Source organism: Macrobrachium nipponense, chromosome 36, assembly GCF_015104395.2.
Source record: "Macrobrachium nipponense isolate FS-2020 chromosome 36, ASM1510439v2, whole genome shotgun sequence".
NCBI lineage: Eukaryota > Metazoa > Arthropoda > Malacostraca > Decapoda > Palaemonidae > Macrobrachium > Macrobrachium nipponense.
In genome coordinates, this window is record NC_087220.1 from 39,879,681 (window position 1) to 39,905,090 (window position 25,410).

Genomic DNA, 25,410 nt, shown 5'->3' on the forward strand with positions numbered 1-25,410 from the left:
ATTATTATTATTATTATTATTATTATTATTCGTTTTTCATAATCTGCGAGACTGCTAAGTAATTGGCCTATATTCATGATGTTAATTTAGTATTTTGAATGCCAAGGTCTAGTGTTATCAATACTAAAATATATGAAATATATATTTTATTCTGGTTGTATTTCAATATAGTATATCCGGAGACTACAACGGATTGTAGATATTATTATTATTATTATTATTATTATTATTATTATTATTATTATTATTATTATTATTATTATTATTATTATTATGAACGCATAGATAGACATAAGTCTACTTCCATAACCTCTGTATATGGTACAGGATACAGATTACCTAGTACCAACGGGACCGACCGCCGCAGGCCTCCGCAGGTCGCCCCAGGGGTCAGGGATCGCCACGTAATGGGTAATGACTTTGTACGTCAGCCAGTTCAGACCTAGGTTATTTTTTGTAATATTGATTGCTTTGTAGAAAGGTAATTTTTGTGTCTTTTTTATTCATTTATAATGTTTATAAACATAACTGTATTTAAACATTTTTCGTTGTCTTTCGGATGCTGTGAGGCTTAATGTGGAAATGACTATTTCTTACAAGGAAAAATCGTCAGAAAATGTGGCAGACATTTAGCGAATTAATGTTCATTAGTTATTCGTAATTCACAGTGTCGTTGCCTGAGGTTTTAATCAGATATTCGTCAATCACGATAATCTCTGTACTGCAAAGGGTACCTTTTCGTTATCACGCAAGAAAATATTCTAATTTTCCCTCAAGAAATCAGGATTCTCATAAGGCATATATGTGTGTGAGCAACTGTTTCTGCTCGGCCCTACATTCAAAGCCGAAAAAATATCACATTTCAATACGTAAAATTAACAATATTTGAATGTAACCACAAAATTTACAGTGATATGGAAATAAGAATAAAGGTGCAGTGCAGTACGACATGTTGGGCGACGAGACACCGTGGCGTAGACAGGACACGGCAGCATTGTTTTGTATAAGTTTCCTGTTGCAAGTGAACGCAGCCAGCCGACAGGTGGGTTGTCATCAAATTGAAGGTAGTTGTCATCATGAATATTTTGATATTGTAGTTACAAATCGGTTTCTGTTTTTAACTCGTTTAATCTGCTTAAGGGATATAACTAAATATAATCTTTAGTTGATAGGCGCCAACGGATTGTGTACCAGCGAGTATTTCCGCTTACCAATGAAAAATATATTTATTGTTTATTAACATTATGTGTTAATTGCAGTTTTCTAGGTAAAGATGGTTTGTTTTCTTACGTGAATGTAGTGTCCATAATGATACCGTGAAATTCAACGTATTTTGTTGTTAAATAACGGGTAATAACAGAATTTTGTTTTCCTTGCTCTGACCAAATGGCTTATCATTGTACGCCGACGTTTTAATTAGAAATTATATGTGTATGACAGGTTGTCTTAGTCATCAAGTTATATTACGTGAAAATGAAGATCTGCTGCATAGAGAAATGGAAATTTACGTAGATATTTTCTGTAAGCGCAGGAACGTAAATTAGAATGGTTGTTACTTTTGCCATTGTTGATGGATGAGATACCGATTTGATTTAAAGTACCTATTACTGTCTCCACCAGATTCCTAATATCTGTTGAAAGTTAGTGACGGTTATTGTAGTTTTGTTAATATTTTTAAGATAAACTTGAGTGATCTGTTATACTTTCCGCTCTGCATCTAGTCTGCGTCCGCAGTTGGTAGACATTATTAACAGTTCTTTGCAGCGTCCCTTCGGCCCCTGGTTGCAACCCCTTTCATTCCTTTTACTGTACCTCCGTTCATATTATCTTTCTGCCATCTTGCTATCCACCCTTTCCTAACAATTATTTCATAGTGCAACTGCTTTGAGGTTTTCGCTCCTGTTAACTTTCCACACCTACATATTCGCAGTTTCCCTTTAAGCGCTAAATGACCTCATTGGCCCCAGTGCTTGGCCTTTGGCCTAGACACTATATTCCATTCCATTCCGCGAAGGAAAACATTCAGAGAGTTTTTCAGTGTTGGTCAAATACCAGGAGGTGCCAGGTCACACCGCCTCTCGGCCATTGGTCTATGTACCTTTGCAAATATCACATTATGGCGATGAAACTTGTTGACCAGTTTTTATTATTACCATTATACGTTTAACAATCACTTCTTACATCCCAAATTTAACATTCATTGACTCCCTTTTGTGGAAGCCTGAGATCTTTCCTATAAACAAACAAGCGAAAGAAAATCGAGGTGTGATCCGATCGGGACGCGCTCAAGATTTTCCCCTGAAGCATAAGTTGTAAACATAGTCCTCATTTTCAACGTATATTAAAACGTGCTAAGATCTACTGTCAAATAGAACGATGTTTCACCAACGAACATTAAAATAAATACAATAAATACGCTATATTTTATTACAAATATTATTTCTGACCTGTTTAATATGCTCATTATTTATTTTTTACATTTTCATTCTAATAAATAAATTAAAAATATCCTATCCTAAAATTCCTGTATCTTTAACTCAACGCGAACCACTTTTTTCAGACCTTCTTAGGCTCTTCCACAGAAATTTCCTAGCCCCACAACAAGAACAACAACAGCAACAACAACACCAAATTAATTTGTAGGCTTACTCCGTGAGTAAGCGAAAATTGAAGCAGTTTAGTTGAATTGTCTCGTTTGCGACAAGTAGAATGAATGAAATGAGACGAGTGAGAATGAATGACATGCTACGAATGAGGATTAATGAAAGGGAGTAAAGGGCGGCAGAGATTTATTGAAAATCCCTGTAATACTGATGTGAAGTCAGTGAAACATCGATGTCATAGAGTAGATTTGTGTCCATATTTAATTTCATTTGATTAAGTTTATGTTCTATGAAACTATATCTTGCAATGCATATTTTCTCCCTTCATGCAAGGCGTGAAGAATTGGCTACTTTTTAGGTACCGTAATTTGGTGAGAACCATTGTCATGGTTGGTGAGAGCATGCAACCTCTTCCATTCATTTTCCTGTACCTCTGTCCATACTCTCTTCCTTCCTTCTTGCTATCCGCCCTCTCCTAACAATCGTTTCATAGTGCAATTGATTTGAGGTTTCCCTCCTGTTACACCTTTCAATCCTTACCACTCCCAATTTCCGTTTCAACGCTGAATGACCTCACAGGTCTCAGCGCTTGTCCTTTGACCTAAATTCTGTTCTATTCTTTCCTGTGCGATAAAAAAAATGAAGCAGGTTAGATGAACTGTCTCTCAGAATGGGCAGCGTGAGAGGATTAAAAGGGAGGTAAACAAAGATGGCGAAGAGATTAGATTTAGTGAAAAGTCCTGTAATGCTGCCGTGAAGTGCGTGAAGACAGCGAAGTTGTATATTTGATTGTGCGTATATGTACGTATTTTTACGAAATTACCTTGATTTATTTTAGTTTAATTGTACGAAACTGTATTTTGCCTTCACACATATTTTTTTCTGTTACAGGGAGTGTGAAAAATTGTCTACAGGTTGGGTAGTTACCACATTTTGATATGAATTAGTTACCATAGTTTGATATGAATTAGTCACTACAATTTCATATGAATTAGTTACCATAATTTGATATGACTTTCTTCCATAATCGATAAGGTTATTAGAAACTTACTTGTAAGTGATGCTGTAACATAAGTCTGTCTCTCTCTCTCTCTCTCTCTGTCTCTCTCTCTCATTGATCTCCTTACTTTCCTGACCAGGACTGAGTCCCGCCATCATGAGTGACAGCGAGGAGAGCCTCAAGGGTGACCCCGTCCCTGAGAGCAAGGTCGAGAACTTGGAGAGTGAGAGAGCCCTGGGCAATGTCACCTTCAGCAAAAGAGTCGTGAAGATTATGGACGATTTTCGGTGAGTTTTCGAGTTCCATGTGAACTGTATTTATGTCATGAAACCGTATGTCTGAGGACTGGATTAAGCATTTCTTGATAAATAAATTTAAAAAAATGTTTACATTGTTCATAATGACGTAAAATAGAAAAACAGAAACCATGTGTTTCCATATATTATCAATATTCGTAATGGTTGGTAGATAATGTTGACATTCAGCAAGAGGTTGAAACGCAACATGAAAAATTTTCATCTAGTAGAATAATATCAACTAATAAAAGTCCAGTAAATGCTTTTGTGACAATAGAAAGAACAGCAACATCTAAAGATAAGTCAATATATCCTTTCGAACGAAATTAAAGAAAAACAACGGTAAATTATGTATGTTTATCCCATACAATTAGTATGAGTGCGGTTTCTATCCCGTTTCAGTTTATGAATGCTTTTCACATCCTGCTATTTGGTATGACTCCCAAAAGCACCGATAACTCCGTTCACACATGTCGTTACTGGTTATAATAATTCTAGAGCTATATGACTAGCATTAAACCATTCATTTATTAAAGGAAAAAAAAAGGTATTTCTGATTCCTTTCCGCGGTGTATCTGAATTCTCCTTCATATTTATAAAAATGTTCTGTCAATTTGACGTTCTTTTATCATATTAAAAACAAATGGCATGTAAGATTTATCAGTTATCGTGCATCAACAACAGTCTCAAAATTCGGCGTTGCAGGCGTGTCACGTAACCGAACCTCACACTTCAATGCATTTCACCAACCCACGGTCAAGCGGAAGAGATTTATATTAATTTAAGGAAACTATAATATTATGTAATATTTTTGATATTATATTTCATATGATAACTTGAAATAACGTTTTTCACTTTTAATAGAGAGATCTTTAAACAAATGATAACCTGATAACATTAGATGAGACAAACTCCACTCGCTCACATATTATTTGCATAAAATAACAATCTTTATACCGATTATACTCTTTATACTCTGTTGACACGGTTGGTAGGACTGTTCATAGCTACCATAATGAAATATTTCATAACGATTCTGACAAAAATACTTAAAAACCTGCAAGGAACAAGGTTTTTCCGTGTGTGTGTTTTTTTTTTTTTTTACTTGTGACAATAGATTTCAATTTTCATATTATAAAATGTTTCTCAAACTAATTATTTCAAGGAAAATAAAAAAGAAAAACGATCCGAACGGTATCTCTCTTAAAGTGATGCAATCTTAATAGCGTAATTGTACAAAAAAAAAGAGTATATGTTATGTATAAATCAAGCCGGCCTTTCAGTTGGAAAAACATTCTTTCTCGGGCCACCCTATGCAATACTGAACGTCCTTCGCTGTCCAACTTTTCCAGCTCTTTCGGGCTACCCCTATGAGACTTTGAAAATAAAAATCATAACAATGGAGAAGCAAATCCACAGTTATGTAAATGTACATATATTTAAATCTAAAAACAGGTAGGATAGCTTTCGGGAATCTGTTCCCGAAAGCTATCCTACCTGTTTTTAGATTTAAATATATGTACATTTACATAACTGTGGATTTGCTTCTCCATTTGAAGACTCGTGCTACTATGAGGATTTTTCAATCATAACAATAATAATCATAACAATAATTACTTTGTCGTCTTAGGAAGGCTTAGAGACTTGATATAGAGACTCAACGCATGTTGTTGATCACAATTTTTGCAGTGGCATATCTTACTTTACGATTACTATTTCGTCAGTGGTGTTTTATATGTTGCAGCTTCTACTTATGCAGTGGAATTCTATTTTGCTTTGCGGTGACAGTTGAAATTTTTTTACGTTCGCTAATTTTGAAGTGGAATTTTTTTTTACGTTAATTTTTCTTTGTTTTAAGATCGTTTTTTTCTTATTTGGGATGTTATACTTAACGATCCTTATTTTTACTGTGGCGGTATTTTTTTCTATGAAATTTTGCGATCGCTATTTTTTGCAGTGGGATGTTAATTGTATGATCACTATTCCTGCAGCTTTTTTGCAACTTTATATTTTTTTTATTTACGATCGCTATTGTTGTTGTGGGATTTTTTTTTTTTAACTTTATGGTCCTTATTTGCAACGCGGATTTTTTTTACTTACTATCGCTGTTGTTGCAGTGGGATTCTTTTTTTTTTTTTTTTTACTTCAGGTCCTTAAAGTTTGTGCCATCTGTTCAAAAGGTTAGTTATGATGACCTTAAGGAAAAATTATTCTTAGAAATATTAAATTAAGACTTTGCATTATTACTCAGGAAGAAATATTTTATTCCTAATTTTAGGATACAGTTTTATTTTATTTTATTTTTTCATTTTTAACGTAAGTAAGTTGCTATTTACAATTCTATTTAAGTGACTGTGTCCTTACACCAGCACATACTTACTCCCATGACCATCCCGTGGAAAAAAAAACTTCCTCTCCCATAATCCGTTTATATTTAGTGACACAAACCCAATGTTCCTCATTCGAAGAGCGCACTCTAGGCATTACTTAAGATTCTCCGCAGCGTCCCTTCGGCCCCTAGCTGCAACCCCTTTAATTCTTTTTTACTGTACCTCCGTTCATATTCTCTCTCGTTCACCTTACTTTCCAACCTCTTCTAACAGTTTTTAACAGTGGAGCCGCGAATTTTCCCCCCTTTTACGCCTTTCAAACCTTTCTCACAATTTTCCTTTGAGCGCTGAATGACCTCATAGGTCCAGCGCTTGACCAGCCCAAGTTGTATATTCTATTCTACTCTCTGTAAATTTCTTGTTACCTAATTATCCTGCTTCGAAAATAAAAGGCAAAAGAACCAGGAAATAATAATATTGAATGAATACGAATGGCCCTTATGCAATAGTAAATAGAAATGAAAAGAAGACCTCGATAGAAATTAATTTAACTGCTACTACTTCTTCTTCTTCTTCTTCTTCTTCTTCTTCTTCTTCTTCTCGCAGACATTAATACTAGTCCGCAATATGGTCAGCCATATTCAAGTTGGACCCTGGAACATGTTGTTAAACTCTCTTAATAACATGCTGTTTTTGTGTTTGTTCATGGGAAACGTTCTCGTAACATACTTTCTGTCAGTCGAATGACTCTAGTAATAAGGTTTATTTATTTATTTTTTTTATTTCATTACCTATCCACATTTTTATTATTTAGTTGTCTGTTTTTGCTATTTGTATGGTTAATAAAGACAGCGATGGTTTTGCATTTATTTCTTTTAACTGCTAAATGAACAACGCACCACAATGGTCTCTGCCACCGATAGTACGATATAAAATTATTTAAATTTTGTTTTACATAATTATTGATGCTAACTTCACTACACCGGTTGTCAGTTTTGAAAAGTTTATTTAAATTTTTATTAAACTGACGTCGCAAAATATGAGGCCAGTAAAACACATACACAAGTATATATATATATATATATATTCGTATACATATGTACACACACACACACACACACACATATATATATTATATATATATATATATATATATATATATATATATATATATGTGTGTGTTGTGTGTGTGTGTGTGTGTGTGTGTGTCGTGAGTGTGTTTGTGTGTTTTGCTGACCTCATATTTTGCGCCATATATATATATATATATATAATATATATATATATATATATATATTTAGATTTTAGATTTATCTTCCCGCCACTGGCCAGTGGCATAAGGCTGATACAGTTCTCTCCATCTGTCTCTATCCCGAGCCATTTCCCTCTCTTCCTCTAAGTTTGGATTTCATCCTCAAGATCCCTGACAATTATGTCTATCCACCTCGTTCTTGGTCTACCCAGCGGTCTTTCTTCCTATTTGTACTGCTCTCAGTGCTCTCTTGGGGTCTCTATTCTCTTCCATCCTCTCAACATGTCCAAACCATTTCAGCCTTCCCCTCTTCAAACCTGGTACTGACTGGCCTTTGCCTCAATCTCACCCTGATGTCTTCATTTCTAACATAATCATCCCATTTAATGCCAAGTATTCTTCTCAGCAGCTTCATCTCAAAAGCATCCAACCTTTTCTCCTCTGTTCTGGTCAGTGCCCAGGTGGACGAGCCATACATCAGGACTGGTAGTACTACTGCATTGAATATTCTCATCTTAGTTCTCAAGCTGATTTCATGCCTCGACCAAACGTTTTTTTCTCAGAACCTCAAAAGCTCTTGCTGCTCCTAGTTTTCTTCTTTGTATATCTTCAATTTGCCTCCCGTCTGCTGTTACCACACTTCCCAAGTAAACAAACTTCTCAACTTGCTTGAGTTCCTGTCCTCTGATTGTCATATCCTCCATGTGCAACCCAATCATCATCCTTACTCACAACCATGATCTCGCTCTTCTTTGTGCTGATGTTCAAGCCAAAATTCGGTGTCTCTGTCTCCATCCTCATTACCATACCTACCAGCACCAGCCACGTATCAGCAACCAACGCAACATCATCAGCAAAGTCCAACTCCATAAAAACTTCTCCACCAATACTAGCCCCTCTGTTTTCATTCTCCATCACTCTTCTCATTATATGGTCAATATATACATTAAACAAGGTGGGTGACATAACACATCCCTGTCTTAGCCCACTTCCAACTGGGAACCATTCACTTTGCTGTCCATCCAGCTGTACACAGCTGCACACTCCTTGGTACCAGTTCTTTAGTATCCTTATCACTTTCAGTGGTATACCATAGTGTTCTGCCACTCTCCACATTCCATCTCTCCATACTGAATCATACGCTTTCTCCAAGTCTATAAAAGCACAGAATATTAGCTTTGCATACTCCCATCTCTTCTCAATTATCTGTCTTAAGGTGAAAATTTGATCCACTGTTGACCTTCCACTTCTAAAACCACACTGCTGTTCTCTAAGTTTCTCTTCTACTATAGGTCTTATTCTGTTAAGTATTACTCTCATGAATATCTTCCTTGGACTGACAGTAAACTTATGCCCCGATAGTTACCACACTCCCTTTTGCTTCCCTTATTTTTATATATTGGTATCATAATTGCCTTTTTCCACTCACTTGGGTACCACCTCTGTTCTCCAAACTATGCTAAAAACAACTCTTAATGCCTCTATCATCCTTCGTCCTCCTGCTTTTAGCATCTCTGCAGTTATCCCGCACACGCCAGCAGTTTTTCCATTTTTTACAGATTTTAAGGCCTCTTTCACCTCTTATGCACTAATGTCTTCTTCTTGTACCTCCAGGGCCTCGTTTAAATCTGCAATGCACTCATCCCTACCGGTAGTATCAACATTTAGGAGATCTTTCAAAATACCTTGCAAACAGATTCCTTTTCTCCATTTCGTCTGTGACCAAGTTCCCATCTTCATCCAACATGCCATCATATATAATATTATACATATATATATATACATATATATGATATATATATATATATATATATATAGATATATATATATATATATATATATATATATATATATATATGTATATATATATATTATCTATATATATAACTATATAACATATATATATATATAATATATTAATTATATATATAGAATAATAATAGATTTAATTATATAGATAATTAAGCGTAATATAGATATCTAATATATATATAGATATATATATATATATATATATATATATATATAATATATATATATTATATATATGAAGTGAGTAAGAATGTTACCTCACCTTTCAATGTTTGTAAAAAGCGTAAAACACATAAAAATAATAAAATCAATTGTAAAAATGAATTTTCTTTTCCATTACGTTAGTTGCACGTTGAAGCAGCGTCACAGACTGAAAAGTCAGCAACATAGAGGTTAATTGATTGAAAGTGATGAAAGAGTTTCAAATTTTTATCAGGGGAAAAGGTTACTTACGTAAAGAAGAGCAAGGTGAATTCTCTATCTCTAATACATTATTTTATCATAGTTTTGTATTTTGTTGAATATATACTATAAATTTAAAATGCATTTATTGCTGACCAGGTAGCTGTAACGTTCCTTGCAGAGAGGTTAACAAGATATATTGTTTACAATTAGATTGATTATCGGATCTGCGCTTCTGTGAAATTGTGAAAGGACTCTCTCTCTCTCTCTCTCTCTCTCTCTCTCTCTCTCTCTCTCTCTCTCTCTCTCTCTCTCTCTCTCTCTCTCTCTCTCTCTCTCTCTGAATTTAAGTGGATAGCGTAAAATATGAAAGTCATTTTGCATTTTCAATAAGTGTATTTAATGACGATGTTGTTAATATTATCAATTTTATGTAGATCAAAATCTGGATTTTGATTCCCCTCCTCGGTATATGTTATAAAAATTTAAATTGTCTTTTTATATTCAAAACATTTCCTTCTCTGTATGCAATTTATTTTTTAAGTTCTCTCATTTACAATCCTCTAACAAGTCAGTACTTCTGTTGACCCAGTCTCTTTTTCCATCGTTTTACTGAGTCTACTTTCTCATTAATACAGCTGTATTAATAAAAGGTGATATTTTCATCCGTTCGAATTCCACACGGAAATAATAAATCTCTCTTTTTGGTTACAATTTTCGTTTCACGAAAGGAACTTTTTAATACACTAATGCTCAGCTCCATTTACTTAACACAACGGACATTTGAAGTTATCCAGCCGGTGTAGCAGAACTGGTATGTTTCTTAAACTAAATTACTCACCCTGCAATTTGATTGTTGTTCGAGATTAAAACTAAAGCAATTTATATTGGGACACTGATTAAAAATTGAATGGCAACTACTGCAATATGACTGAAGTTGTACCAAATCATGTCGTTGATATTAACGCTGAAAAAATACATATGTCTGTATATGTAAAAAAAAAATATATATATATATAATATATATATATAGTATATATATATATATATATATATATATATATTTATACACCATATATATATATATATATATATATATATATATATATATATATATATAAAGAGAGAAAAGAGACATAGACAGATTAATGTAATGGCATTTTTTTTTGTGCAGGTACTCCCTGAAAAAGATAATAATGCTTTACGTTTTCTTTCATATGCATATCTATCGTTTTCTATGGTTGAAACACCCCCTCCGACCTAATCCAGAGCCTAAGGACCCCAGACCAGGAATTACAGAAAACTAACCACCTACCCTCCGGTAACCCCGTAACAGGTGTTGTTTTAGGCGTAACCCAGTGAACTGTTGAAATTAATAGTTAGCGATTTGCGGTAACAGCTGGCGTAAAAGCAGGAGTTCGTAATCTTAGTGCGCCTGTATATATATGTATATATATATATATATATATATATATATATAAAATATATATATATATATATATGTGTGTGTGTGTGTGTGTTGTGTGTGTGTGTGTGTGTGTGTGTGTATTTAAAACCAAAAACCACAGGAAGAATAGTAGGCAGGAATTCGTCCCTAGTGCTTTCGTCCTTTAATGAGACATTGTCGAGACGCACAATGTCTCATGAAAGGACGGACGAAAGCACTTGTTACGAATTTCTCCCGATTATTTTCCTGTACTATTTGCTTATAACATGAAGTCACGTGCATCTACTGGGATTTTTTAAGCACACACACCCTCACACACACACGCACACACACTCATATATATATATATATATATATATATATATACACTATATTATATATATTATATATATACTATATATGTGTGTGTGTGAGAGTGTTTGTGCTTAAAAAAATCACAGTAGGTGCGCGTGACTTCATGATGTAAGCAAATAGTACAGGAAAAATAGCCGGGAGAAATTAGTACCAAGTGCTTTCGTCCTTTAATAAGACATTGCGCGTCACGACAATGTCTCATTAAAGGACGAAAGCACTAGGGACGAATTCCTGCCTACTATTCTTCCTGTGTCTGAAAAAATGTGGAAGTGACTTACTGTCACTCCTAAAAGGCCTTGCTATGGAACAGAAACATAAGAAAATTCTACAACTGAATGCCGGTATCAATGGAGGGGAAAAAATTATATGAAACTCTAGAGATTTAGATCAACTGAAGTATATTTACTCTAAATTACGTGAGTAAGCAATTTACAGCTTAAGGTTGAGAGAGACTCAAACGGGTCCAGAAATGCAATGGAAGGAGGTTGATTGCAGGTCATCCGGGACACATGACTGGGACAACGGGTTCCAAATTTCTCGCACAGTTAAACAAGATATTTGTATCTGCAAAGAGATTGCATTCTAGGATCAGTACTAAGGTGATAGACACGAGTGGAATGTTAAACACGATTTTCTTTTATTATTTCACATCAAAGTCCACTCGCAAGGGGAATTATCTACAACATCAACGGTAGCAATGGGGGACTGTGTTACAGTAAACAAAAATAGGGAATGTAATGCTGAGCCAATAGGGGAAAAGTCCATGGTCTTGGCTTTTTCCAAATTGCTGAGCAGTATTTCTTTCACTATGGGCAATAAATGAACACAGGGGAGCCCCCAGAGGAGAGGGAGAACAAGGGAGTGAGAGGTGTCATCCCAACGGCAGCTGGGAAAGTTCTAAGAAGGTCTGTCTGTTGTATCCTCGTTTTATAACTTCAGTCCCAAGGTTTGCACGGCGTTCCAACAGAAGGCAAGTGTGTCATCGCTCATCAACATGTGCTATGCCCAAGGTCCGTCCACTCTCTCCTTCCAATAGAAGCACCAACCAAAGTCTGAATCATGGGGCCCTGCTGTATTCCTGTGGAATTTAATTTCAAAGACAGCCAATCGTACGGGACAAAGGGGTACTCAAAGAGCTCGGAGGCTGGTGAAGAGTGGTGACTGAAAAAAAATGTCTGAATATTCTTCTAAAAAGAGTTATTTTGCCTTGGTTCTGGCTTCAATCCTTAACAATATTATATATATATAATATATATATATATATATATATATATATATATATATATATATATATATATATAGTAAAAGGAGTCCATAAAAACACCAAAATATAGAAAGAAAGTACTATATTTTAGAGACAGCTGTCTCTCTCTTCAAGTAGGTAAGGAATGAGAAGAGTTACAGAAAAGGAGGTATTTATAAAAAGAGATCCATCCACAGTTAAGCCAATTCAGGTCATTCCCGTTGATAATTCCTCTTTAATCCTCTTAAGTGTTGGTTTAAGGAAGATTTTATCTACGACATCTGAGCCCAAGGTGCCCTATGAAATGTTCAGTACCTGTCTCTGTTTAATGAGGGCCAATTCTATCATCTGACTTTTGTATCGACAGTTGCTGCTATAAATTATAAGTGACAAATTCCAGTTTATCCGGTGGTTATGGTTATTTATATGGTTGAAAATAGCTGAGTTCTGTTGTCCATACCGAACTGACCGTTCATGTTGAATTAATCTCTGGGGAAGTGATTTTCCAGTAAATCCGATGTAAGATTGGTCACAGTCCAGGCATGGGATTTCGTTGGACGTTAATCAGGGATTTGGTTAAGGTATCTGGGTAGCTTTAAGTAGAAGGGTTAGATTTTCCAAGAGTCTGGGTCACCGTCTTAATCCTGTCCAGGTGTGGAATTTTTATTTTATTGTTGGGTGTCTCTCCGTTCTTGTCCTGAGGGGGACGGTAGAAAATTACATTTGCTTCTTGGACCGCTTTCTCAATTATATGGTCAGGATACCTTAAAGACGAAAGCTGCTTACGAATTAGTTCAAATTCCTTTTCCAGGAAATCTGGGGAACAAATTCGTAAGGCTCTTAAGAATAGATTGCTGGTTACGCCTATCTTGATAGGAATGTCATGATAGCTACAGTAGTGAATGTATGAAAGTGAGAACGTTGGTTTTCTGTATATGGTAAATTTGTATTCTGTCGTGTATCTAATTATTAAAACAAAGAAAAGGAATTTTGTTGTCTGTTTCCCATTCAACTTTAATGCCTTTAATTTTGAAAAGAATTCATTGAAATTGCCCCATCTATTTTCCGAAAATGTTAGAATATCATCTACATATCTATTCCACAGCATGTTTTTGGGTTTTATTGCATTTATTACTGTAGTTTCAAAGTATTCCAGACATCGATTGGCTAAGATAGGACTTAAATGACTATCCATACTACACCCGAATATTTGTTTATAAAATGACTCCCCAAATGAAAAAACATTATTGGATACTCATGATTCAACTAACTTTATTATTTTGTCAAGCACCAATGGGAATAGGGGATAATTATCCCTCAAAAACTGTAGAACGTCCTGTACTGGTACTTTTGTGAAAAGAGAATCTACCTCAAGGCTTAAAAGTTTTACGTTGTGAAGTGGTATCTGTGCTTCTCTGAATTCGTGACAAAAATCTTCCGAATGTTTAATATGACTGCGAGAAAAAGGGCCTAAGGAATAACCATAACCACTGAATAAACTGGAATTTGTCACATATAATTTATAGCAGCAACTGTCAATACAAAAGTCAGATGATAGAATCGGCCTTGATTAAACAAAGACAGGTAATGAACATCTCAAAGGGTACCTGGGGCTCAGATGTCGTAGATAAAATCTTCCTTCAACCAACACTTAAGAGGATTAAAGAGGAATTTTCAACGGGAGTGACCTAAATTGGCTTAACTGTGGATGGCTCTCTTGGTATAAATACCTCCTTTTCTGTAACTCTTCTGATCATTCCTTACCTACCTGAAGAGAGAGACAACAGTTTCTGAAATATAGTACTTCTGTCTATATTTTGAGGTCTTTAAGGGCTCCTTTTATTTGATGGACTTCTGTTGTAACAGAACATTTATATCAATCATATATATATATATATATATATATATATATATATATATATATATATCATATATATATATATATATGTGTGTGTGTGTGTGTGTGTGTGTGTGTGTGTGTGTGTGTGTGTGGGTGTGTGTAATAAGCGAATACCACAGGAAAATGATAGTCAGAAATTCAAGCGCTTTCGTCTTTACTAAGACAATGTCTTAGTAAAGACGAAAGCGCTTGGATTTCTGACTATCATTTTCCTGTGGTATTCGCTTATTTAATGAAGTCACGTGCATCTACTGTGATTTTTTAAGCATATATATGTGTGTGTGTGTGTGTATACTATATATTTATTCATATGCTATAAGAATTGTATAGAAATGTAACTAACTTTGGTGGGTCTATCCTCGCTTTTATTATTGTTTCTTACTTGTGGAGTAAGCCTGCAAACTACTTTGTACTTGTTGTTGTTCTTGTGGGGGGATAGGAAAGCCTAAAAAGGTCTGAACAGATGTTTCGCGTTGAGTTAAAGATACAGGAATTTTATGATAGGATATTTATTATTTATTTATATTAGAATGAAAATACAAAAAATAAATAGTGTGCATGTTAAATAGTACAGAGAGATTATTTCTGATAAAGTTTAACATATTTAAAAAATTTTCGTTGGCGAAACAACATGCTATTTGGCCGTTGATTTTAGCGCATTTTAATTTATTTGATGTACTGAATTTAGAGGCTGTATTTCTGGTCAGTTATTTTTTGTTTCCACTAATAACTGACAATATATGAACGTGTTTAATTTGTTCGGTTAAGGAAGGTTTTTTCATTTGTTATTGCTCAGGGGGTCAGACGTTTACCATATAGTCCTATAGTTCTATTATTACTTTTTTTATTGGTGGTATTGTAGCTGCTTCCGCTGCTAATAGTAACATCCAACCCAACACTGACTTTTTTAACTGCTGACCAGTGAAGGACCAAACTAGTGCTGTAACCTGAAGCTAATCTTCGTTGAAGCAAACGTCAACTATCTTTAGTTGCTGAGCAGATAAAAGAATAGGCTTAATGCTCCATAGGTCAGTGGTTCAAATCTTCAAGGAAGAAGATCATCTCTGTAAGAAACTAATTTTAGGCGAAACGACCCGTTTATTATTATTATTATTATTATTATTATTATTATTATTATTATTATTATTATTATTATTATTATTATTATTATTATTTATTTATTTATTTATTTTATTATTATTTTTTTTTTTTTTTTTTGGTTTATCACAGTCCTCCAAGCCGACTGGGTGGTATTTATAGTGTGGGGTTCCGGGTTGCATCCTGCCTCCTTAGGAGTCCATCACTCTTCTTAGTATGTGCGCCGTTTCTAGGATCACACTCTTCTGCATGAGTCCTGGAGCTACTTCAGCCTCTAGTTTTTCTAGATTCCTTTTCAGGGATCTTGGGATCGTGCCTAGTGCTCCTATGATTATGGGTACAATTTCCACTGGCATATCCCATATCCTTCTTATTTCTATTTTCAGGTCTTGATACTTATCCATTTTTCCCTTTCTTTCTCTTCAACTCTGGTGTCCCATGGTATTGCGACATCAATGAGTGATACTTTCTTCTTGATTTTGTCAATCAACGTCACGTCTGGTATCACCCTATCTGTTCTGATACCATAGTCCCAGATGATCTTTGCCTGATCGTTTTCTATCACTCCTTCAGGTTGGTGTTCGTACCACTTATTACTGCAAGGTAGCTGGTGCTTTTTTGCACAGGCTCCAGTGGAGGGCTTTTGCTACTGAATCGTGCCTCTTTTTGTACTGGTTCTGTGCAAGTGCCGGATATTCACTTGCTATGTGGTTTATGGTTTCATTTTTCGTATTGTACTTCCTACATATGGGAGAGATGTTATTTCCATCTATCGTTCTTTGGACATACCTGGTTCTTAGGGCCTGACCTTGTGCCGCTGTTATCATTCCTTCAGTTTCCTTCTTGAGCCCTCCCCTCTGTTACCATTGTCATGTGTCATCGCTGGCCAGTTCTTTAGTCTGTCTCGTGTATTGTCCGTGCATTGGTTTGTTGTGCCATTCCTCTGTCCTGTTTGTCATTCTCCTGTCTCTGTATATTTCTGGGTCTTCGTCTACTTTCATCAGTCCTTCTTCCCATGCACTCTTTAGCCACTCGTCTTCACTGGTTTTCAGATATTGCCCCAGTGCTCTGTTCTCATGTTGACGCAGTCCTCTATGCTTAGTAGTCCTCTCCCTCCTTCCTTTCGTGTTTTGTATAGTCTGTCCGTATTTGCTCTAGGGTGTAGTGCTTTGTGTATTGTCATATGTTTCCTAGTTTTCTGGGCTATGTTGCAAAGTTCTGCCTTCGTCCATTCCACTATTCCTGCGCTGTATCTGATTACTGGTACTGCCCATGTGTTTATGGCTTTTATCATATTTCCGGCGTTGAGTTTTGACTTGAGTATCGTCTTGAGTCTCTGCATATATTCTTTCCTGATCGTGTTCTTCATCTCTTGGTGTTTTATATCCCGCCCTTCCATTATTCCCAGGTATTTGTATCCTGTCTCATCTATGTGTTTGTTGTTGCTCCCATCTGGTAGCTTTATCCCTTCAGTCCTTGTTACTTTGCCCTCTTGTATGTTGACTAAGGCACATTTTTCTATTCCAGACTCTATCTTGATGTCCCCAGATACAATCCTTACAGTCTGGATTAGGGTATCTATTTCCTTGATGCTCTTACCATATAGCTTGATGTCGTCCATGAACATCAGAGGGTAGTAGAAGGTGCACTCATCAGAGAGATTAAAGTAATAGAAGGAAACAAAGGTTTTACCTCAGAAGATCCCATAAGCCGAGCTTTGATATTAAAAGAAGCTAAGATTGACTCTGCTGACCTGGAGATTAGGTTTCCTGCCCAACAGGCTTTTGGTGACCACACCCTTACCTCAAGGATTAATCCCATTGACCATCAGCTCAGGATATCAGAGCGACAAGAGGGGATTGGCAACTCTCAAGGAAACCAGAACAGCCATCACATAAATGACAGTTCAACGAGAAGAAGTTCCAGAAGACTGCTGGGCCTTGACCCAGGATAACATCCCAAACATCTCTTGAAAATGGGCCACAGATAGGGCCTGAAAGTACTCGAGTGTGTAGTAAAACTAAATATAAATACTTAGAAGTAAACAAGTTACAAAGTGATTTTGCGGGTTTCTTTTTCAATCTTCAGAAGAAAACTGAAAGAAGTTTTAGTTTGATTATTATTATTATTATCATTATATTATATATGCCGGACTTTAAACAACTTAGATAGTTTCGAAGCTAAAAGTATGATTATGACAACACAATATGACTTTATGGGCAACGGGTGGGGGAGGTACAGGCTACACATCCTTTCCTATTATCACAGCTTACTTCCAACGGCCCCCCCCCCCCCCCCCCCAACACCCCCCCCCCACCCACCCCACCCCCCCCCCCCCCCCCCCCCCCCCCCCCCCCCCCCCCCCCCCCACCAATCTCCTCATCCCACAAATCAAATCCCCGCTAAACATAAATTAAACTCCAGTCCAACAAAGACCAGTGGATACATCGTTGTAATTTTTGCTTCATCATAATAACTTCGAGTCGGGTTCAGGAGTACCTTTGTTATAAGGTTTTTATGTTCATAATTTGCGGCAAAAAAACGAAAGAAAAATAACTATAATCTTGCCGAAGTTGTACGGGATTTTTTAAAGATTACTGCATTTTTATTTTCCTTTAAATCGCTCCTTTATTGCCCAATGCCTTCATTTTACATAATCGATGTTGTACTATAGAATATTTTTCTCCTTCGTTTCTCTCTCTCTCTCTCTCTCTCTCTCTCTCTCTCTCTCTCTCTCTCTCTCTCTCTCTCTCACTGCGTGATATTTGGGGGGTAATTAATTCTCTATTTACATTAGGGGTCTTATCTTGCATTTAAATACTTCCTGTAGGTCGTTTTGCTTTTATTGCGCCTCATTAAAACGCTCTCTCTCTCTCTCTCTCTCTTCTCTCTCTCTCTCTCTCTCTCTCTCTCATAATATTATATTGCCCTGAATCTCTTATTGCCTAATAAAAATATATGTATTGAAATAGCACCTCCCTCTCTCTCTCTCTCTCTCTCTCTCCTCTCTCTCTCTCTCTCTCTCTCTCTCTCTCTCGTGATCTCTTATGATAAAGCGAGATTTTATTTATTGAAAACTCTACCATTCTCTTGCCAGGGCTGGCGACAAAGGGAAGATGTGGTGGGCTGTATTCTGGCTGTTCGCTGCTCTGTCCGTAGCCTCCAGATTGCACTACATAAGCGAACCTTACAAAGTCGTGTAAGTATTTCAAAGATTCCCAATAAAGTTTCTCTTTTTCTTTGCCCATGGTTTTAAGAATTCACTCATCCACCCTGTTTTTAAGTTATTTCTAAGGTCACCGACGCTCATTTTTAGTCTTTTCTTGGCTTCTTAAAACCTCAGTGTCACCCGTTGTAACTCTCAACAGACATTAATTTTGCCTCACTACAATTGACTAGCTAGAAGATACATAACAGGTTAAAAGAACCACAGTGTGTCTGGAAATAATTATATTTAATCCCCCACACCTCCCTTCCCCAAATAAATGGTTATCGCAGGCCGATGTTCACGATTACTACGCCCTTAATGAAACTTCATTTCCTTTTCCTTATTTCTGGTACCTGTATTAGTAACTGTTTGGTTTTTGTTTAAACGTCTTCTCACTTCCTCCCTCATCACTTACATTGACGTCATTATATCAAGTTATTAGGTCTATAATACTTCCTTTGGAAGTATAAAGTTACAACGTTATTCTCTCTGCAGGACCAAATCACCTTATGCATATTGCCCCGCTGTCTATTTTATCACATCTTTACGATCTATCCAACCTCAAAGAAGTTGTTATTGCTTTCTTTATGGAAATAATGTTTTAGTCATTTCATCTGTATAGTGTTATTTTTGTGCTGAAGTAGTATCCAATTTACAGTAGAAGGAAATTCAAGATTTGAAAAGTAGATAGTACTATCAGTTTTAATTCTTAAAACTTATTATATTATTTTACATTTGGTAACTCGGAACTAATGACGTATGTTTATCAGGTAATAAATAAAATTAAAACTGGCGATCACCTGTGTTTCCATGTTCACTGGTTATCGGAGAGGGTTTGTTCCCATTTATCATTCTTCTAAAGAAAACTAATCATGTTTTTATTTCCATTTTTTGCTCGATATCTTCATCGTTACAGGTGGGATGAAGCCCATTTCGGAAAGATGGTGAGCTGGTATATCAACAGAACGTTTTTCTTCGATGTGCATCCAGTTGGTGGAAAAGTAAGTCTTCAAATCTCTCTCTCTCTCTCTCTCTCTCTCTCTCTCTCTCTCTCTCTCTCTCTCTCTCTCAGTATAAATCAGCCATTTCTCCTGTGCCTATTTCTATGAAAGTTGCACTATGGAGTAGTAACTGATATTCTCTATTTTATGCAGTTTTCAAAATTAGAAAGATATGAAAATCTAAATCAAAATGAGAAGTAAATGTCAAGAGAATTGTTTAACGAAACGGTTAACTAAGAAGGAAATCCAGAATATTATTAATCATAGTTCTTCAGAGGAGGATGACGATATTGCAGAAGAAAATACATTGGAATTATAATTAATGACTGTACATGTTATAGCTTCATTTTCTAGTTTTAAAAGACAAATGAGTAAGAAATTTGTGATGCATTTTAATAGTCCTTCCTGAAATTGCACTGAAAACATAACTATTTTAGTTTGGGTATACATTTTCCATATTTATGGTATTTGTCATTCTACCACTTTTTGCCGTTACGGGGGCGCGCGCACGCTCACACACACACACATACATGCATACACACACAGTACACACACACACACACACACACACACACACACACACACACACATATATATATATATATATATATATATATATATATATATATATATATATATATATATATATATATATATATATATATATATATATATATATATACATATATATATATATATATATATATATATATATAATATATATATATATTGATCGATAGTTAGATAGACAGATATATATATATATATATATATATATATATATATATATATATAAATATATATATAATAAAATGCCAAATATCATGAATAACGAAAACGTAGCCCAAAGCAAACTAAAATGAATTTATGTTTTCAGTCCAATTTCAGGAAGGGCTATTATAATGTAGCACAAATTTCTTACTCATTTGTCTTTTAAAACTGTAAAATGAAGGCATAACAATATGAACAATGCGTATATTCATTAATTATAATTGCAATATATTTTCTTCTGCAATATCGTCATCCTCCGCTGAAGAACTATGATAAATAATATTCTAGATTTGCTTCTAAGTTAACAGTATCTTTAAACAATTCTCTAAACATTTCATATTCATGCATACATCATTTGTAATTATATACTTACGTAGAAACTTTATATCCCGCAGTTATTACTAACCCTCTTCGGTTACCTGGGCGGTTATAACGGAACTCATTCGTTCCACGAACCCAGTTACACTTACGAAGGATACAGTGGCATTATGCCCATGAGGATTGTGAGTATTTTGTTCATTGCCCATTTAGATAAATGAAGATTCTGTCATTAAACACTTTTAGGTTTGAATTTGAACTGAAAGTTGGATCGGAACCTTTATTCAGTAAATCTGTTGAGAATTTTGCAAAATTTTCGGATCTTTCCTACATAGTGTGACCGCGCCCAACCTCCACCCACCTCCCCCCGGATTTTAACCCGGTATGGATATTTTAACCCGATATGGATCCACCTTTGCGGCCTGTTCAGTAAAAGCCCGTTGGAGATGACCGTAAAAACATAAAAAAAAAAAAAAAAGACTGTGAATATCTAAGGAATGTTAGTCCTAGATAGATTTCGACCCCCGAAAACCCTTGGGGGTCACCATTTAGGAAAGATCCCAATTTTCTTTTGAAATCTGGATTTGATGTTACTTTTTATGTGAATTACAAAAAAAAGTATAATCATTTATATGGTGATTTATTATTTTTACTCCCGTACGTCTATTAGGAATATATTTGTTTGACATTTAATCGTTTATAGATTGAGTTAATCCTCAGACGAGAAATTGCATTGTATTGTTTAATACTACATCTTAGCTCATTGTTGTTTTCTTTGCAAAAAAATTCCTTGCAGAACTTTTTTGAGGTAAACATAATCTCAAATTACTGTCCTTTATGGAATCATTTACATACAGATGCGCTCGATTTATTGGTATATTATTTAGTCTTTTTGGGTAAAAAGCCAAATAGTCTGACTAGCCTTGTTAAATAGGACTGCGTTTTTTGACAGAAAAGTTTGTTTCTTAGTAGTTTTGTGTGTATGCGTTCATGTTCAGTATATGTAAATGTTTCGTAAAATTATTTTTAAATTATTACTCTGTTTCTGCATGCAATAATATAAATACATGTACTGTTTATATTATATATATATATTATAATATATATATGGTGTGTGTGTGTGTGTGTGTGTGTGTGTATGTATGAATGTATATATATATATATATATATATATATATATATAATATATATATATATATATATATATATATATATATATAATAATAATATAATATAAAACAAAGTACATGTATTGATATTGCATGCAGAAACAGATCAATGGTTGAAAATAATTTTTACGAAACATTTACATATTGTTGAACATAAATGCGTACATATATATATATATATATATATATATATATATATATATATATATATTATATATATACATGTGTATGTACGTATGTATATAGCTCTATAAATGCATATATTTGCATGTATAAAATACACGTATTTTTCTGATTTTCCACAGGGCTGTGCTTTATTAGGAGCATGTTTGGTTCCCTTTGCATTTCACATCGTTTGGACTTTAACGCGATCCCTACCTGCGTCTGCCTTCTCAGCTGGTCTTGTTACGTTTGGTATGTATCAAGTTTGATTATAGGTCATTTATATATATATATATATAATATATATATATATATATATATATATTTATATATATATATATATATATATATATATATATATATATATATTATATATATATATATATATATAACGCCATTTTTATGTGAAATCCGTGGCTCAGGTTTACCAGAAAACAAATGACAAAGAAAGCAAGAAGAACTTTCGAAAAATTAAGATTTAATTTTAAATTCGACTTCTGTTATTTTTTTCAGAAATTGGAACAATTACTCTAAGTAAATTCATTTTGCTGGATCCTTTGTTGATGTTCTTCATCATGGCGTCTTTCCACGGACTGTGTCTCATACACGAGTTTCAAGATAGGTAAGTGCACAGAATATGACAAAGGGACGTGTTATGTCATATATAATGTGTCTGAAAAACTCCGTAGTTATCCAGACGAAATCAAAAAGATTTTCACAGGCGAGAGAAAGGGAGAGATGGATGTATCGATTGGTTGATGGATTTATAAATGACAGAGTTTTATGATGTCACAGAACTAGAGATAAAAGTATAAGCGTCTGAACGGTATTTTTCCAAGCTGGAGTTTCTCTTGTGGTAAAAAAGCCCGCATTAGTACAGGAGACAGACCTTGATCGATCGATCGAGAGAAAGAGTGAGAGAGAGCTTAAGAACAGACGGAGTCGTAAATATGATAAATCATGTGATCAAAGCTTTTTATTCATACAATTACATGTAAATGCTCGTTGCTCGCAGAGCTAGGAGGCAATGCAGCCAACTGGCAGAGAGTATCGTAATTTACGTAAGTCATTCGAAAGATCCTTCGTGTCATTGTCACACAACCAGACTGATCTTTTCTGCATCAGTTTTAGTCTTGCTTGCAAATGCATGCTCGTAGATCACTTGCTCTCGCTCGCGTTTGCAACCACCTTCTGAAAGTGTAGTACTTGCAAGTAATAGCTCGCAAACACCTATGAGTCACTTTCGATACCCTTTGAGTGTGAGTCACTTTAGATACAGCACGAACGACTTAACGACCCAAGTATGTTGAGTGAGTGGAAAATGCTGCCGTTCACGACGCTGGTGGACTTGTAGATCGATATTTTACGAGTTCAGTTGTCTTTTAAGTACAGTACTTTAATGGCATACACATATATCAAATGGGGTTTTCAAGACTTGTCAATCGATTTCTCTCTCTCTCTCTCTCTCTCTCTCTACTCTCTCTCTCTCTCTCTCTCTCTCTCTCTCTCTCACACTTATAACGAGTAAAATAGAGGAGTAATATTTATAAAATCGATCTTATATTTGTTTCTGATTAGTTGAGTCGTGTATTTTTGTTCGCAAGAAAATATAACGTACTTAATTTTGTATGAATTTACTTTAAATGCAAAGTTAGTGATATCACTTTTGCACCCGTGACGGCATTATAAGAGAGAACCGAGACATCAAGTCCCGACCATAGGGACGTTACGTTTTGTCCTGAAGCTTGGACTACGGTTCTTGCATTGTGCATAGTTTTATAGAGGGTGATGTACGAGAAGCTGGTCTCGGGTTTAATGACGGCAGTTATAAATGTGGATAGTACAGCCCGCTAACTTGGTGTTGCACTCCGGGAAAATACTATATGGATATACTAAGATAAGGATCATTGTTCAACCCAAACAACCATTCTTACGGAAGAAGGCTAGAAGGCTATTGATTTGCTATGAACAATGAACTGCCAAATGGATATTTACTCCAATAAAAACAAATAAGTTAGTTAAAACATTGCAACTGTGCACATCCCACCATGTATATATATATATATATATATATATATATATATATTTATATATATTATATATATATATATATATATATATACACAATTTGTTTCTCATATGCATATATATATATATATATATATATATATATATATATATATATATATATATATGTATACATACATACATACATACAAACATTTTTGCACATCCCGGAAAATTCCGGATAAAATTATGTACAAATATAAGGACAAATTTGACTGCAGGATGTTTGTTGTTCTGTTTATATATATATATATATATATATATATATATATATATATATATATATGTGTGTATATATATGTATATATATGTGATATATATACACATATATATATATATATGTATATATATATATATATATATATATATATATATATATATATGTATGTATGTATGTAGTAGAGGAACAAAGTGTATGCTGGAATTAAACATTAGGTGAAATTAATAAGACAGTCAATCTACAGTTATATTTCTGCATATCTAGTCATGTAAAGCACATCAAAAACCTGAAAGGGAAACTAGGTATAACGTGCAATTTTAGACAACTGAAAATCCCGAGAATTCCCGGGATCCCGGGATTGGGACTAATTTTATCCCGGAATCCCGGGACAAAGAAAAAGCTCCAAAACGACAATCGCTAATCCCAAGTAAGGTATGATCAGAAATGCATTTTCCCCAAATGAATCTCAAGAAGAATTCCAAGGGAAATCTTTTCTCCTCCATTTTTCAGACCCTTCAGCAAAGGATGGTGGAGCACTTACCTTTATACCGGCGTGATGCTTGGGTGCGTTCTCAGCGTGAAATTTGTGGGCCTATTCATCGTCCTTGTGGTGGGTTGCTACACGGCGCTCGATCTCTGGCAGAAGTTGGGCGAACTGAACCGACCCCTGGTACTACTGCGATCATCTGCATCTTGTTGCTCTTTAGCGGTTCTGGGAATCTGGGTTTCTTTGCATTGCTTATGGGTTGTTTGCTTT

At 35.0% G+C, this 25,410-nt stretch overlaps 1 protein-coding gene across 1 annotated transcript in view; it reads left to right on the forward strand.

Moving 5' to 3' along the window:
* The first annotated feature begins 1,020 nt into the window (after positions 1-1,020).
* Positions 1,021-25,410, forward strand: part of LOC135203414 (protein O-mannosyl-transferase 2-like) — a 57,311-nt gene continuing 32,921 nt past the window's right edge. The window contains exons 1-8 of the mRNA XM_064233142.1: positions 1,021-1,064; positions 3,743-3,890; positions 18,835-18,936; positions 19,862-19,946; positions 21,113-21,220; positions 22,510-22,618; positions 22,880-22,988; positions 25,164-25,323. Coding sequence (XP_064089212.1) covers positions 3,760-3,890; positions 18,835-18,936; positions 19,862-19,946; positions 21,113-21,220; positions 22,510-22,618; positions 22,880-22,988; positions 25,164-25,323 — 804 coding nt within the window. The 5' untranslated portion in view covers positions 1,021-1,064; positions 3,743-3,759. The remainder of the gene's footprint in view (positions 1,065-3,742; positions 3,891-18,834; positions 18,937-19,861; positions 19,947-21,112; positions 21,221-22,509; positions 22,619-22,879; positions 22,989-25,163; positions 25,324-25,410) is intronic.